The following is a 17158-nucleotide window of genomic DNA, read 5'->3' as shown; positions in this document are numbered from 1 at the left end:
TTTGGGGTGGGGGCATCATGGGGACATCACGCTGGTGGTGGCACTTTGGGGTGGGGGCATAATGGGGACATCACGCCAGTGGTGGCACTTTGGGGTGGTGGCTCCGCAGGGTGGTGGCACCATGGGGACATCACGTCGGTGGTGGCACTTTGGGGTGGTGGCACTTTGGGTTGGTGGCTCTGTGGGGTGGTGGCATCATAGGGACATCATGCCGGTGGTGGCACTTTGGGGTGGGGGATCCACAGGGTGCTGGCATCATGGGGACATCACGTCGGTGGTGGCACTTTGGGGTGGTGGCTCCTCAGAGTGGTGGCATCATGGGGACATCATGCTGGTGGTGGCACTTTGGGTTGGTGGCACTTTGGGGTGGTGGCTCTGCAGGGTGGTGGCACCATGGGGACATCATGTCGGTGGTGGCACTTTGGGGTGGTGGTTCCATGGGGTGCTGGCTCCACAGGGTGGTGGCATCATGGGGACATCATGCCAGTGGTGGCACCATGGGGTGGTGGAACCATAGGGACATCATGTCAGTGGTGGCACCAAGGTGACATCCCATGGGGGTGACGTCTTATGGGGGTGATGTCCCAACAGGGTGACATCTCACAAGGGTGACATTCCATAGGGGTGACATCCCACAGGGGTGATGTCCCATGGGGGTGACATGTCACCAAGGTGACATGCAATGGGGGTGACATCCCCTCAAGGTGACATCCCAAGGGGGTGACATCCCATGGGGGTGATGTCCCACCAGGGTGACATCCCATGGGGGTGACACCCCCGGTGGTGCCACCCCCCCGCAGGTTCCCCGCGGACGGCGCCACCACCGCGTCCCCATCCCTGTCCCCATCCCCGTCCCCAACCCCACTGCGCATGCGCCTCTCCCTCCTCCCCCCCGCCCTTCGGAAAAGGGGGCGTGTCCCAGCGACCAAGCCACGCCCCGCTCCACCACCAAGACCACGCCCCCTCCGCTAAACAACACCACCCACTAAACCACGCCCCTCTACGAAACCACACCCCCTATTCGAAGCCACACCCTCCTTTCGCGAAACCACACCCGCCTTTCGAAGACCACGCCCCCTTCTCGAAGACCACGCCCCCCTCCCGGGTGGCCCCGCCCCCGCGCCATGCGGAAGTGCGCCGGAGGCTCCCGGAGGTCCCGGGCCGCGGGTTCGGGTCCCGGTCCCGGCCCGGTGGCGGTGCCGCTGCCGCTGCCGGTGCCCGGGCTCTGCCCCCGCCTCCGGGGCTGCCCCCGGCCGCTGCCGCCGCTGCTCCTGGCCCTGGCGGCGGCCGCTGCCATCCTCTACGCGGCCTGGCCCGCCGGGGAGCGGGGCACCGGAGGAGGACCGGTAAAATGGGGGGGGGGGGGGGGGAACCGGGATTAAGGGGGGGGTACCGGGATTAAGGGGGGGGTACCGGGATTAGGGGGGGGAAACGGGATTAGGGGGGGGTGCCGGGATTGAGGGAGGGTGTGTGGATTGGGGGGGTTCCCGGGATTATGAGGGGTCCCGGGATTTGGAGCGGGGTACCAGGATTAGGGGGGGGCCCCGGATTAGGGGGAGGTCCTGGGATTTTGATCCCCAGACCCTCCCCAGGACACCCCCACCCCATGGGAGCCCCCAGACCCCCCCCAGAACCTCCAAGACCCCCCAGAGCATCCCCTCAGAACACCCCCACCCCATGGGAGCCCCCAGACCCCCCCCCAGAACCTCCAAGACCCCCCAGAGCATCCCCCCCAATCCCCCCCAGAACACCCCAACCTCATGGGAGCCCCCACACCCCCCCCATAACCTCCAAGACCCCCAGACCCCCCCCAGGACACCCCCACCCCATGGGAGCCCCCAGACCCCCCCCCAACCCCTCCTTGACCCCCAGACCCCCCCCCAACCCTACACCCCCCAAAACCCCTCCCAGCATCCCCACCCCCTATCTCTGACCCCCCAACCATACCCCAAACAGCCCCCCCGGGCCCCCCCCTCGGAGCAGGACCTCCGTTCCCTCCTGGGGGGGCTGCACCCCCCCCGCCTCCGCGACGCCTTCCTGCGCCCCCTCCTACGGGAACGACCCCCGGGCAGCGCCGGGAGCCTCGCCGCCCGCCAGGTAAGCCCCCCCCCAATATCACCCATGTCCCCCCCCCAAAAAAAAAACACCGTATCACCGTGTGTCCCCCCCCAGCACATCGCAGACCGGCTGGCGGCGCTGCCGGCTGGCTGGCACCTGGAGCTCGACGCCTTCGAGGCCACCACGCCGCGGGGGCCGGTGGCCTTCGCCAGCTTGGTGGCCACGCTGGCCCCCGCCGCCCCCCGCCGCCTGGCTCTGGCTTGTCACTACGACACCAAGGTGCTGCCACCGGGGCCCCCCCCGGCTCGCCTCCCCTTTTTGGGGGCCACCGACTCGGCCGTGCCCTGTGCCATGCTGCTGGAGCTGGCGGCCGCCCTCGACCGGCCCCTGCGGAGGGCGAAGGATAGGGTGGGTGCTGAGACCCCCCCCCATCTCGCTCCCCCCACCCCTGACCCCAAACAGGGTGCTTTGGTGTCCCCCAGGTCACCCCCAGCCACCTGGGTCCGCTGCTGGACACCCCCAGGACGCTTGGGTCCCTTCTGGAGTCCCCCGAGGACACTTGGGAGCCCCCCCCAGACACCCCCAGGACACTTGGGACCCCCCCCAGGATAACTGGGTCCTCTCCAAGACACCCCCAGGACACTTGGGTCACCTCTGGGACACCCCCAGGACATTTGGGTTCCCCTGGGACACTTGGGTCCCCCCCCCATACACCCCAGAACATTTGGGTTCCCTCCCAGGACACCTGGGTCCCCCCCCAGACACCCCCAGGACACTTGGGTCTGCCCCAGAGACACCTGCGTCCCCCCCGGGACACCTGAATCCCCCCCCAAGTCACCCCCAGGACACTTGGGTCCCTCCTGGACCCCCCCTGGGACACCTGGGTCCCCCCCCAAGCCCACCTGGGACACTTTTCCCCCCCCGTAACCCTCCACGGAGCCCCCTGGGTCCCTCCCATCCCACCCGGCTCCCTCCCAGACCCCTCCTTGGGACCCCAGGGTGCCCCCGAGGGCCCCCCCAGGAAGATTTCGGTCCCCGCAGGGCGCGGAGGTGACGCTGCAGCTGCTTTTCCTCGACGGCGAGGAGGCCTTTGAGGAGTGGAGTGCCACCGACTCGCTCTACGGCGCCCGGCACCTGGCAGCACGCATGGCTGCCACCCGCCACGGCCCCCACGGCACCCAGATCACCGCCATGGTGAGTGTGGCCCACCCCCCCGGCACCCAAGGGTGCTGGCAGGGTGGTGTGGTGGCACCCAAGGGTGGTGGTGACCCAGCTGGGACGGTCCCATGGCACCCAAGGGTGGTAGTGGCCCAGGTGGGACAGTCCCATGGCACCCAAGGGTGGTGGTGACCCTGCTGGGATAATCCCTTGGCACCCAAGGGTGGTGGCAGGGTGGTGTGGTAGCACCCAAGGGTGGTGGTGACCCAGCTGGGACAGTCCCATGGCACCCAAGGGTGGTGGTGACCCCACTGGGACAATCCCATGGCACCCAAGAGTGGTGGCAGGGTGGTGGCACTGCCAGGTTGTCCCCCCTCACCACGGTGGCCCAACCGGGATGGTCCTGGAGCACCCAAGGGTGGTGTCCCTATGGCCACGTGGTGTCCCCGTGGCCGTGCTGATGTCCCCGCGCCGTGTCCCCAGAGCCTGCTGGTGCTGCTGGACCTGCTGGGCACCCAGCACCCCGCCATCCACAGCCACTTCCCCCGCACCCACCACTGGTTCCTGCGCCTCGTCGCCATCGGTGCGCCCTGGGGACATGGGGACATGGGGACACAGGGACGTGGGGACACGGGGATGGGTGTGGGGTCAGGGCATGGATGGGGTCAGGGCGTGGATGGGCCCTGCGGACGTGCAAAGGGTTGGGGACGTGGCATGGGGACAGCATGGGGGGCAAGGGGATGGGGACAGGGAGTGGGTGGCACCTGGGGACGCCCCTGGGTTTGGGGACAAGCATGGGGTGGGGTGACGTGGGGATGGGGACAGGGTGGGTGCTGGGATAGGGATGGGAATGGGGACACGGATGGGATGAGGAGGCTGGGATGGGGACAGAGATGGACACGGGATGGGGACGGGGGTGTCACAGTGCCACCAAATGCCTTCCTCTCTGTCCCCCCGTGTCCCCTTTGTGTCCCCAACGTGCAGAGAAACGACTGCGAAACCTGGGGCTGCTGCACGCCTCCCCCAAGGACCAGCCCTTTTTCCGTCTCAGCCCACCCCCGGGGCCCGTCGAGGACGACCACGTCCCCTTCCTACAACGTGGTAACGTCCCCGTGTCCCCCACACTGTCCCCAAATCCCCACCAAGCTCCACGTCACCTTGCCCGTGTCCACGTCCACCCCACCGCGTCCCCTCCCTGTGTCCCCGCAGGCGTCCCCGTGCTGCATCTCATCCCCATGCCCTTCCCCTGGGTCTGGCACACCACCGAGGACAACGAGGCCAACCTCCACCTGCCCACCGTGGAGGACCTCTGCAAAATCCTTGCCGCCTTCGTGGCCGAGTTCCTGCAGCTCTGAGCCACCCCGACACCCCCGACGCCCTCCGGTTTGAGCCCCCCCGGGGCATCGGGCAGCCCCTGGCCGTGCTGGGAGCCCCCCCGAATTAAATCCTAGGTGCCTGGCGGTGTGTCCCCTGCTGTCACCCACCCCTGGGGACACAGTTCGGAACAGGCTCACGGGGTGGCAGGACCGCAGAGGGGGGAACCCAGCTGGAAAAGGCAACGGGGGGGCTCCTCGACCCCATTTTCAGCTGGGGAAGGTCCAACCAGACCTCCAAAAGTCCCGTCCGGACCCCAAAGTGCTGCTGGATGCTTCATCGTGGAGGTCCTCCTCGTTTTAATTCGGTCAACCGTTCCCTTGTGTTTTATTTCCGCGCCTTCCCCCGGTTGCTGCAGACCCACGGAAGAGCAAACCGTTACGTAAAAAGCTCATCCATGTTGAAAAGATGTGTTTAAATATTAATTAAACAGTGAGGGAGCACCGGAATGATCAAGGAAGCGAGCTGTTGGTTCTCATAATGTTTCTCCTTCATCTGCCTGTCGCTGTGGTGTTCTGGATTTTCACTGCAATCAGATCTCTCTCCTAAGAAAAAAAAACAAAAACACTTTTTTTGGGGTCTGTTTTGGCCCCATTTCCATCGATGCATGTCCTTGCGTCTGTCCCCATCAGCCCAATTCTTGACCTCGAAGCCATCCTCTTGCACGCGTCTACTTGGGAACGCTTCACTGCAGAAATGTAATTGGTTTTAAAAAGTGTTTTTTTTTTTTTTTTTTTTTTAATTTATTTTTATTTTTTCCCCCGATCTTCTGCAATGTTGAAGCATCTAATCCTGGAGATAACGGAAGGGACCAGATTATAAGACTCAAAGCACTTAAAAGCAGCAGTTGTCTAGCTCTTTGGAAGGAAATGTCCTACACAGAGGCTGTTCCTAGAAGTATTTCCTGATTTTTGTGTTGTTCTGCCCCCCTTGCCACCTAATACCATCCCCTACAGAACTCAAAGCCACCCAGTGTGATCCCAGTGCCCCCAGTACCCTCCCAGAGCCTCGCTGTATGTCCTGGAGCCCACCAGGATCCTCCCAGTAACCCCAAGACCCTCCCAGATTATTCCAAATTCCCTGAGAGCCTTTAGAAACACCCAGGACCCTCACAGCACCCATAAAACCCACTCCAAGCCCTCCAGGACTAACCCAGACCCTCAGGAATCTCCCAGTACCCCCATATACACCCCTGGTCACACAAAAAAAAAAACAGAAAGAAGGCTCTGGGACACCACGAGGTCCTTAGAAATAGTCCTGAGAAATCCACAGAGATGCTGAGGGAACCACTATGGAAAAAAAAAATGGTTTTGGAGCTTAAGGAGCACCTCAGGAGGGATTCTGAGGGGAATAGAGAGGGCTTAAGGGGGGTGAAGAGGCACCAGAAGGTTCTGGGACATAATAAATGCCTGCAGAGGGGACCCAGGTGGTATTGTGGAGTTCACAGGGCCAGGTGTGGGGTTCCTTAGGGGTACTGTGAAAGCCAGCGGGGGGCTTTGGGGTGCAAGGAGGACCAAATGAGGGGGTCCTGAGGATCTGATGGTGGGTGCAAGGGGGCTGAAAGGGCAAATGGAGGCCTCTGGAGCGCCTCAGAAGGCACATTGGGGTGCCGGTAGGTTCCTGGGGAGCCAAGCAGGTGAAGGTGGCGGGTGAAAATTGGAAATTGGAGACACTTTGAGGGAATTTGGTGGCCAAAGGAGCGTTGTGGGGTGAAATACACGCAGAAAAGAAGGAGAAAGAGGGCTCTGAGTGTAATGAATGCAAACAGAGGGGGACCTGGCGGCCAGGAGGACTACATCTCCCAGCATACCGCGGGAGGGGGGGGGCAATGCGCATGCGCACGGTGGGGAGGGCTGCGTGCAGCGCCGCCTCGTGGCGGCAGGGAGCTGAGCCGCTGAACCGCGCATGCGCTTGGAGGGCAGGACCATAGAGTTGCGGAGTGGCCTGTGCAGGAAGGGACCCCCCGGAGGACCAGCGAGTCCTGCTCATGGCGCCCCCCGGTCCTCCAAACAGGCCCACCTGGGGCCTGGTCGCCATGAGCCTTGTCCAAGCGCTTTGTGAGCACCCACAGGTGTGGGGCCTGCACCTCAAATGTGACTTATCCCAAATGTCCTCACACAGTTTGAGCCGTTCCCTCACGTCCTACCACCATTTGTCCCATCATGGAGGCTCCCCAGGCACACCCAGTTGCACAACCCAAGTCCCCTCAGCTGCTCCTCACACACCATGGCCACGGGTCCTTACACCGCCTTCATGGCCCTCCTCAGGGCACGTCCAAGTAGCGTTGCCTCCTTCTGATCTACCACGATCTCCCTGTAAAACCTCTACAACCCCCAAGAAAACCAATGGCTCCTGATTCAACATCACCCATAACCTTAGCGTGCATTCAACTCCCATGTTCAGGTCATTGCTAGCAATATTGAAGAAAAATTGACTTAAAATAAGCCTTGGGAGCACCACCAGTGACTGGCCACCAAGCTGATGTTACCCCAGTTACAACACTTTGAGCCCGACCCTTCAGCTAATGGTTCCCCCATCCTATGGTGTCCATGCCCAGCTGATAGTGAGGGAGCACCAAAAAATTTGCTAAAATCCAAAAATAACAACAAAAGACTAAAAAAATGAACACAAACTCACTACCTTCCCTTTGTCCACCAGGTGGGTAACCTTGTCCTAAAAAGATTATGAGTTTGCACGGCAGGACTTGCCCTTTGTGAACCCATACTGGCTTTGTCTAATGACTGCATTGTCTGTTATTTCTTTGATATATATGTATATATATATATAATTACCAGAATAATCTGCTCCCTAACTTTATATAGAGTAATTGCAGAGGGTTCATCAGTGGGCTCTGGCTTTCTGCTGCTTTCCACACTTTTCTGCTTGTATAACAGAGACATCAGGAGCTCAGAGTCACTTCCAACCTTGAGATCTGAAAACAACCTGGAGAGAATCACCAAACCTCAATTCTATTTAAGGGAGTAATAGTTAAAACAAATCCAGTTTGCTGCTGCTGTCATAGGCAAGCAAGGATGATGCTAGCACAACTCACACCAGTTTGAAGATGAGATGGACAACCTGAGTACACACCGCAAATTGTCAAAATACAGCATTTCCAGCTCCAGCCCCTGAATCCCATGAGATGCTGCTCAGCAACAGAAGAGTTTTCATACTTAGCATGTAGGTACCAAATAAGAGGGCATGACAGAAATTGCTACTGGCAGAAAATGGCAGGATGTCACCAATAAATTGATTTAATGTGCAGGTGGGCTGAGCCACTCATGATACTCGTAGCAGTCAGGTTGCAGTAATTCAGAAAAGCATGTTCAAATTCCAGCACTGAATTTTGTGAGTGGGAAAAGATATATATATATTAAATAAAATAAAACTGATATGAGTGTAGCTGCGCAACCTTACCTCACTTTTACAAATATACCTGATAACAGACATCCCCCTCCCCTCCCTTCCCCCAGTTACTTCTTTCTCAATTTATGTTTGGGAATCAGAACAAAACGTGGACCTCACCAAATCTGGGCATCATAGAGACCTCAAGAAAATGCCTCCTACTTAGGCAATTAGTGAGACTAACTGTATTAAAATATAGTATTTAATTTTAGTGGAGTTAAACAGCTTTCAGCTGTCCACCAGGTAACTTTTCTTGAGCATTCTTTCATATTCAAACAGGAGAAATATTTATAGACAGTTAAAGGGACAACGTTAGGAGAAATACTTTTCTTTGCTAAATTAGATCTCAATCACCTGAAAAGATGTAAAGTCACTCAGCTCGCAAGCCTCTCCTGTCAATTGCTTTTTCGTTCCGTTTCTTGAGCTTCAATAAATAAAAGGTATCCTTGTTTTCTCTTGTTTTGTTTACAGAGCTAGGTACTTTGCAAAGGATCAGCGACCAATGAGGATGGCAGAGATGACATTTTGTTTGGTCGAGGTCACCAATTCCTCTTGTGCATATTTCAAAACCTAAACCTTGGGTCCATCTCGATCTGCCAGTATCCCTTGAAACAAAAGGAACATTTCATTCCATATGATGCGTTAAAATGACTTGACCGGACACATTCACATAATTCATCTATCAGCCAGTTACATTACACTTCATGCAGCATTACAGAAAGAAGAGACTGGTATAAAAGCCATCTGAAGATGAGGTGTCACAGTGAGATTGTGCAGTGTGCCTCAGGACACGGGAGCTTTCGTCTGCGGGTCCTCGCTCAGCAAATTTACCACCGAAATAAAAAGAGAGAAAAATACCTTCAGCTTTCAGAGCGGGAGACTATGGCATGGTTTTCAGCATAGCAAAAACGTGCACAGTGGAACACACCTGATTTCAACCGGTTTGTGAAGTTTTACAATTTAGGAAGAACAAAAAGCGGGGGCTTCGTCCTGCCCAGAGGTAAATCTGACTTCCAAGAACAAGAGGAGGTTTCTCGAAGGCACAGCCTAGACAGATAACAGCTGTTACAAAGCAAACAATACGAGTCCATATTTCTGTGCCAGTGAATAATTCCAAGAGAATATGGTAAAGTACTTAAAGTACTTTAAATTTTCTTTATTTCTTTTCTTTTTAAAGTAGTGCTTATATTTTTATTTATTTTTTTTCCATAGGGAACCTCTACTAATTTTACTTCTTTTGTGAGCAGCATGTATACAACATACCTATGGCAATAAATAACTCCGCATTGAGACTTTCTATAACACATCATTCCTTGAAGAGATGAGTAGTTTGGTGACTCTGCTGTGAGAAAAGAAGTCTGAAGATCCTGAGAGTACGTCTTTGCTGCTGGTCAGTAACCAAATGAAAAAATAGTGCATTTCACTACAGACAAACCTAGTCAGAATTTAGCTATGTTGCTGCCTTGATACCAGAGGTGTATGCTATAAAAGAACCAGTAAAAAAATCTTGTAAATCACACACTTATATTTAATATATTGAAACAAAATAGTTAAGAATGCAAGAACTGTTTACAGATTAAAAAAATATTTTTTAAACCATCTGATCTTAAAAATAGACAATAGTAGTGAAGCTTAAAATACAACCACTCGCATTAAAATGTTTCAAGCAATACCACCTTGGTGTGTCCTGTCAAATGGCCATTAAGATAACGCATCGGTTGTTAAAAAGGTTGTGTTGGTTGGAGTCACTTTTTCACAGTCCAAGTCTACAACAGTTTTTCCTTTGCTGGAAGATCCCGAGCACTCCTGGTGCAAACTTTCCCGCCTCTCTGCCAGTTTAGAAGTGGATCGAGCCATCGAGCCACTTTGACTTCCATTGGTTTGAGAGCAGACGTTATTAACTTTAGTAGTTTTGTTTTTGTGGTGATTGTTGTAGACTTTATATTTCATGAGGAGGATGAAAATGAAGACAAGAACTGAAGCCACAATGATGCCCCCAATAATGATGATCATGGTTCCTCCAAGAAACTGCGCGTGAAGGGATCGGCACTGCTTGTATTCCTCCTGGGTTGTGAACTGCACGCATCCGATCACTCTGGTTGCAGTCAAAGATGTCAATCCATCATCATAAACAGCAAGGACACAGAGGTCGTACTCACGTCCTGCAACCAGATCAGTCAAGAAGAAGGATTTACTAGCAGCAGGGATCATCCTGGAAAAGAAAATAAGTCCAGTAAACATCCAAGCTGATCGAACCTAAGGAGACCAATTCAAGCTATCAGTGCCTGCTGTAAGGAAACCAGCAGAGCAGAAGACAAGCATGGCAATCGGAACAAGCAGAAACAGCTAGCATTCCCTGGGTTACTCGGTAGGGACGGAAAATACAGATTTTAGCAGTGAAAATGTCTTTACCTCGACCATTTCAAACAAACATGCACTGGAATGCACAAGCTTGTGGTGGCTGGAGGAGAAGTCAGACCTGATTTATTGTTCTGATCTGCATTATTTTCAATTTCTGCAGTTTCAGCCTAAAAGGGGGCATTACGTGCCCCATGCAGACTGGAATACTGTCAACGTTTGAAAATCTATAAAGGAACATACTTAAGGGCTTAAATGGCAGAACAGGATCAACTCCAACACTCGGTAATTAAAATGTATTCCAGTAATCTTACACCCACAGGAAGCACATTGCGAAGACGAAAGGGAAAAAGGCAAATTCAAACCTTTGGTCCACAGATTAGCCTTATTCCCACTTTCCAGCAGCTCCATGGTGCTCAGTGTCTCGTAATCAGGCAGCCAGTAAGAACAATTAGAGCAAAACATGTGCACTCACAGCTACGTGGCATCTTCTCTACCCAAATAACAGCACAGACTGACCTCCTCCCCTTGATCCAGCCCTAACATTGGGATTGTTCTGCGTAAATTCCAATTATTCATTTACCACAAAGAAGCATGAATGGGTACTAAACCAACAGATGAAAAGGATCCCAGGAGAAGAGCTGTGTGCTATGTTAACACATTCCCACAGACCACGGTAATGACCATATGAATCCCAATATATCTCACAGCAGATCAGCTCTCTGTATATTTGGCTCAGATATCTCGCTGGAGCGAAGCGGTGCTGTTGCAGAGGAGTCAGTTTAAACAAACTACATTTGTTCAAAGTGAGTGGGAACGTGGCCTTCTCCTGGCCACCAAGCCTTTTAAAATAAGAAGAAAAAACGGAAGAATCGTAAGCTCTGTTTCCGATTAAAAGAGGGGAAAAAAAACACCCAAACTATCTGCTTGTCATACATTTTTTTTCCACGTAGTCATCCATTGGACTATATGTATTTAGACTGGAAAGAAAGAAGAGCTACACCTTCAAAGGAATGATCTCCAGACGCATGCCTACTTCATGTAGAACAACCAATTTTCTGTAAATATGAAAAAAAAATGCCCATGTACCATCATTCATAGAAATCTCTAGCCCAGCATCCCACTCAGAACCTACCACCAACAGAAGTTCAGGTCAACCACACGTCTACCTTGCCAACCCTTCAAAAAACCTTCCACGAGCTCTCCAGGCACCATTCCAGCACTGAACTACCCTCCTAGTAGATATTTTCCTCCCTTATCTCCAATCTGAATTTCCCAAACCTCAACTCTTCATTTATAACAGCAGCTTCATGACCTGCAAAGAATGTGGCCACGGGCTGGGCTTTAGGGCTAATGGGATTTTTTTTTTTTCATTTTGCAGGAAAGGCAGGGATGGAGAGGAAGCTGCGCAAAGACCCATTTGTCAAACTGAAACACCCAAACAGTATTAACAAGTCCTAGTGTGTGCATAATGAGAAATAAATTTGAGATAAATAAGATAAATGAGAAAAAAAATCCAGCATTAATGCATGGGAAAACGTACAAGGTTAGCAACTGCTGCAGACCAGCAGAACAAGCCCTCGGAATTATTCATGGCCTGACCTTCACCATCCCAGAACACATACCAGTGACCAATTATCAGATAAATAGCTAATTAACATTTCAGGCTTCCGCTCGGCCCTGTTTTATAGTGACCAACCACCCCAAGAGATGGACTGGGGAACTAACTTCATGGCCTATCCTGGCCAGCAGCCCTCCCTCATCCTTAAAGCTTGCTGGGCTGTGGGCATCCCAGCGTGAGCACTGAGTCAGTTCAAATACCAAACTGCACAGAAACTAAGCATAAGAGAAGATTTTTGCTTGTCACACTGAAGGGATGCGCCTGACGAGGCGGAGATTTTTGTTTGTCTGCCTTCACCGCTAAAAATCAGCCGTGCCCCCTAGACAAATACCGCTGGCAACTGCATCCGATCGTGGCACAACGTCTAAAATTGCTTGACATCAACAAAACTGTCACCCAACCTCGGGGCACAACACGCAAAAAAAATTAAGGGATGTCATAGAGAACGGCTGCAGGAGGCAGAGGCAGGCACTGCCTAGAAGACCAGCTGAGCAATGAGAAGCAATCGATAGCAAACACCACGCAGAAAGCATCTTGTAGTGTTTAGGAGCCTGCCCATCTGTGAGAGGGAGGTGTAATTGCAAAAAATTATGCAAAGTACCGTTTTCCTAATGTCCGCATTATCTGGCTTATTCAGCAGCCTTTGATGCTCATTTTTCTTCTTTCAAACAACTTTCTGCAATACGTTATTGTCGGGATTATTCAGTGAAGGGCTTGGTATTGAAATTTGACTAATTACCATGGAAAGCTATGTACAGCATGCGCTGTATTACAGTGCGCTGAAATGCTTCTACAGTCATCATCATCCCAAAAGAGGAGGTTCTAAATCCTCAGCACAAACGCTGAATAAGGCCAAATATGTATTTGAATTTTATCGGCTTTTCTGGTAATGCGAGGCTATTTTCAACTACATGGAGAAGGAGAAGCGTGAAGTCCTGATAAGGCAGCAGATAAGGATTCATCAGTGGCTAAGCAGTTCTGGCCAGGCATGTCTCCAGGGAAAGGCAGCTATTTTGGCATATTTAGGAAGTTTCAAGGAAATCTCTACAAATTCAGAAGGACAGCTCAGAACTGCGTATGCAGTCAGTCAGGACTGAATCTCTGTGTGTGCTCTTGCTTTTGCCTGCAGAGCATTTACTTCTGTCCTCCCTGCAGCTTATTTACCTTATGTAGTAAGGCTAGAAAAGATCGAATCAGCTTGACAATTAGCACGGGCTTGCCTGTAATGGTTATAACAAACTTGGCAGGCCTTTAGGGCCAGGCACGGATGAGGAGGAACCACCAGAAAGCACGTAGGTAGGTATGGGGAGCAAATGTGTCACCTGAGAGCTTTCTCATTCCACTAAAACCCATGGTCTAGGGTTTACAAAGCAGAACAAACATTCCCAGGAATACTTAATTTAACCTAATAATAGCTTAAGTGGAGTGGACTACGTAGGGCCAGGCCTATCGAGGGTGCTGTAGGACCTGTCACAACCCAAGAGACTGGATTTAGGGGACACCGTGGGTTTCAGAAAGATAAAAGCTCATCAGCCTCTTCATGAACCATGGCTCTGTCTCCAACTCAGAGCTCTCAGAATTAAAATCTGCTGAAATAATTACTTTGAATGAAAGACATTTCACAATAGCGATGCAGGAAGTGAAAGACTTTTATCTGCCACGAGATCCCCAAGGGGGATGCAAAAACCTTTTCCTTGGTTATTCTTTTTGGGGCTTTTGCTTATTTTTTTTTTTTTTTGTCTTTTAATTCCTCAAGAAATGTTCACATTTGTATTCCACCATAACTACCAATTAGACTTTTATCAAAAAATCTTAATTCACATTTCAGCCTCCTGTTACCTGTAGACACTGCTGAAGCCACAATTTTAGGTGCAAATCTGTCAAATCGTTTTCCTGTAAGTGGTTTAAGAGCAACAGCCTCCATCCCATAATCCACGCCAGAGTTTCCCCTGCCATCTGCAGTCAGCCAGTAACAAGTAAAGCCCTTTGGTGAAAGCTCAACTGTGAAATCTGCTCACAAAAAATTTGACAAAACACCGTTTTGTGGGATTGGAAATATTTCCTAGCAACACTGTCAACAACAACAACAAAAAAAGCAAACCCCAAACCCAAAATAAACTGAGCAGCTTGAAACAGAGATGGAGCTTTTTTTTTGTTGTTTGTTTAGACTCTAATTAACGGTAATATAAGAAAATGTAATACGGTTTGCAAAACTGAATTTCTTTCCTGCCCTTTCAATGGTTCCAGTCGGAGGGGAAGGTGCAGGGGAGGAAGGAAGGGATGGGGAGGTTGAGGTGTTGGAGGGACCCCACCTTTTGGAAACTTTATGAACCAATTCTGTCTTTTTGAACCAATTCTGTCTTTTTGAACCAATTCTGTCTTTTTGAACCAATTCTGTCAACAAGCTCCCGAGCACCCAGTTTACTCAACTGATTAAAGGGATTAAAAAGCAATCAGTGTAGAGTCTGTTTATCTCGCAGAAACATCCACGGAGATCTGAATGTGATCTATGGCATCTGTGGAGGTAAAAACAACAACAAGACTGTTCTAAGCATAAAATCCTCGTCTCTTCCTGAACCCGGACTGCTGGCTGCATCTTTCAGCAGAATTATATTCACGTGGTTGATGTTACAGGCTGGAGATGAAATGACCACGCACTGAAAGATGGAGTTATGAAGCTTTCACACAAATCATGCCAAAATTTTCGATAGAAGCAACGGCAGCCATCGATTCTCACTTGGGCTATTAAAAAACCATACTTCTGAAACAGCTGGGGTGGCACGGGAAGGTTTTCCCCCTTCAAAAACTTGAAATGTTTGGGAAAAAAAAAGACATTGATTTTTCACGCTTGGATGTTCTGCTCCATCGTGCAACAACTGCCAGCCAATATTTGAATCTGCGAGGTCTGCTTATTTTATAAGCCATGGTGAAGCTCCAGCAGCGGTCAGTGCCTGGGCAGCCTCTTTAACGAAGACCAAAGGGACGTGGGGAGGACAATGGAGAAACGTCCCCCATGCTGCGAGGAATCCAGCTGCAGAAGGGAAATCCTCATTAACTCAGCGCACACCAGCTATGAGCCCAGAAGGCTTTTTTCCAATCAAGGGAAACCTGAGGAGGTTTCCAAGGAGAAATTCCCTAAAGAAGCCTGGGAACTGCCATGACAACAGCTACGTCGCAAGATAAGGAAAAAAAAAAGCTACCAAAACGCAACCCAAAGAGCGACAGTCACGCGATCCCTCCTATTTCCAGGCACCAGTGGCTCTCGCATTTCCCAACTTCTTTTGCTCCCTCCTCTTTTCTTGAGGTTATCTAGGTGAAGAAACCCAACCATGACCATTTGACCAGGATTTCCTTGAGCCCTGATGAGCTGCTGGCACACAGATATGACGGATAGCCCCGACAATCCCCACGTACACCAAAATCACCGCATCGTTCTCAACGCATCTCGTACAACCCACACGCATCCCTCCAACCATGCAGGGCACGTGCAAGGTCTTCGAAATCTGGCATCGTCCTGATGCTTCTCCATTGCACAGCCCTGAACTAATTTAAGGATTTATTTATTTTTTTGAGCAGACGTAGCGTGGCTGATTCCAACTGCTTTTCACGCAACAGATGTAATCATTGCTATATCGATCTGGCAATATATCACCTTTTCCCCGAGAGTGACAGCTCTGCCCTTTAAACAACAGTACTTTGTACTCCGTATTAAAAGTGATCTGCCTCTCAATTTCTAATTTTTTTTTCCTCTCAACAGTGAAAACAAGGACATATTATCGTCTGGTTTATGCAATATACAGTCTCTCAATTATCTATAGAGAAGCATCACTACTAAATACTGATCTTCTAATTTATAGCCTGTAGTTGTGGCTAATTAAAGTTAGATGATCACCAGCTATAAAAGAATAAATTCAATGCTTAGGAGACTATTGCCTTTGATGTTATGAGAGCCAGCTTCTAATTGACTAGGGCATCAATCAGGTTGTTATGAAGCATTAATAATCTGCTGCTTCGATCAGCGGCGGTACAAATTGAACTTCATCTCAGAAAGGCAGCGTCACGGGTTTGAATTTGCTGGCCATTTGAGGAAACACCGGCAGACAAAACGGGAGCCCCTGCAGGGGATTGGGTTCGTGTCACCGCTCCCCTGCGCTCCTTTTTGTGTTCCGATGAGCCTTCTCCTGCAACCTAAAAGGAGTTATTTTCATAAATATGTACATGGGCTCATTTAACAGGCAGAAGAAATGGAATTTCTGTATGTACACACAAATACACCTCACGACAAAGCAGCAAAAATAAAAATAGGGTGGTTTCACTCACGGATTAATTATTACCTCACAAAGCTTGTGTAAGGTTTGGCACAATGACTGTTTTGGTATCGAAAGGCGGTTCCGCTGCTATCTCTTCCCTGAGGCTAGCATTGGAAACCTGGGCAGGCCACTTGAGCAGTGACAGTTAAACTAAAATTACAGCATTGTGAAAGTCCAAGCTGCACGGGGACTGTAATCAGCATCAGGATTGGAAGCTGTTTAAAGAATACAGACCCATTTATATCCCCGAGAAGAAAGTGGCTATTACGATTCTTGATTCACTCCGTACAACGGCAGCACGGGGCCACTTTCTGACCTTTCTCCTGCAAACAAACAAAGCTCTTGCTTTCAATATTGATGCTTTCCACAAATTGCTACCTGCACCTTAATTTACTGATTCGGGATCATTGCTACTCACCGTGCCCGATGCTTCACTCGGATGCAATTTTCTTGCTCCCTAACTAGCACCTACCCTTGGTTTTGCTAACCAAACCTCACCTCTTCCCCAGGAGGCAGGTCAGTGCCGTGGTCACTCCAGAGGGAATTTAAGTGACTCACCCGAGACAAGCAGAGCCAGATGCACAACTCCTAATTTTTTGGGGTCCCCTTTCCGTATTCAGCACTGGGGAAAATGCTGTGGGGCTGCAAGGTGGGAGCAGCAAGGGAAATTAGGGTGCATTTACATGCACATAGGGTGCATACGTTATTCTCAGCCAGTTGGCCGGAAATATTGGTAGCAGTCCAGAAGGAAAATTAGGAAAAACATCACCTTTACTCTCATAGCATCCTAACGCAGACACAGACAGGCGTGCACTTACCCCGAAATACCTACCCAGAGGGTGAAGGCAACGGGAAGGTGAGGAAAAATAAGGGA

At 51.1% G+C, this 17158-nt stretch overlaps 2 protein-coding genes across 3 annotated transcripts in view; one reads left to right on the top strand and one right to left on the bottom strand.

Moving 5' to 3' along the window:
- Nucleotides 1-91: 91 nt before the first annotated feature.
- Nucleotides 92-5054, top strand: QPCTL (glutaminyl-peptide cyclotransferase like). Of its 2 annotated transcripts, XM_084501959.1 has the most exons (7): nt 101-1346; nt 1957-2097; nt 2173-2466; nt 3100-3252; nt 3700-3799; nt 4201-4317; nt 4426-5054. In XM_084501959.1, the coding sequence occupies exons 1-7, from the start codon at nt 1125-1127 to the stop codon at nt 4569-4571; spliced, it is 1173 nt and encodes a 390-aa protein (XP_084358085.1). In that variant the 5' UTR covers nt 101-1124; the 3' UTR covers nt 4572-5054. The 2 variants fall into 2 exon arrangements, with proteins under 2 accessions (XP_084358086.1, XP_084358085.1); XM_084501960.1 differs by lacking the exon at nt 3700-3799 and having other exon boundaries at nt 92-1346.
- A 4446-nt stretch (nt 5055-9500) lies between these two features.
- The window catches only part of LOC311425899 (leucine-rich repeat and fibronectin type III domain-containing protein 1-like protein), a 43462-nt gene continuing 35804 nt past the window's right edge, over nt 9501-17158 (bottom strand). The window contains exon 4 of the mRNA XM_084501952.1: nt 9501-10207. Within this exon, the coding sequence (XP_084358078.1) occupies nt 9697-10207 (511 nt within the window). The 3' untranslated portion in view covers nt 9501-9696. The remainder of the gene's footprint in view (nt 10208-17158) is intronic.

Source organism: Aythya ferina, assembly GCF_964211825.1.
Source record: "Aythya ferina genome assembly, chromosome: 35".
NCBI lineage: Eukaryota > Metazoa > Chordata > Aves > Anseriformes > Anatidae > Aythya > Aythya ferina.
The sequence above is the reverse complement of the archived record's forward strand: the minus strand, read 5'-3'. Positions and strand labels throughout refer to the sequence as shown.

Excerpts from the sequence above, each read along its gene's own strand:
- QPCTL (XM_084501959.1), top strand. The coding sequence starts at position 1,125 with ATGCGGAAGTGCGCCGGAGGCTCCCGGAGGTCCCGGGCCGCGGGTTCG. Across the intron at positions 2,467-3,099 it reads TGCGGAGGGCGAAGGATAGG|GGCGCGGAGGTGACGCTGCA; the intron begins GTGGGTGCTGAG and ends CGGTCCCCGCAG. Across the intron at positions 3,800-4,200 it reads CCTGCGCCTCGTCGCCATCG|AGAAACGACTGCGAAACCTG; the intron begins GTGCGCCCTGGG and ends CCCAACGTGCAG.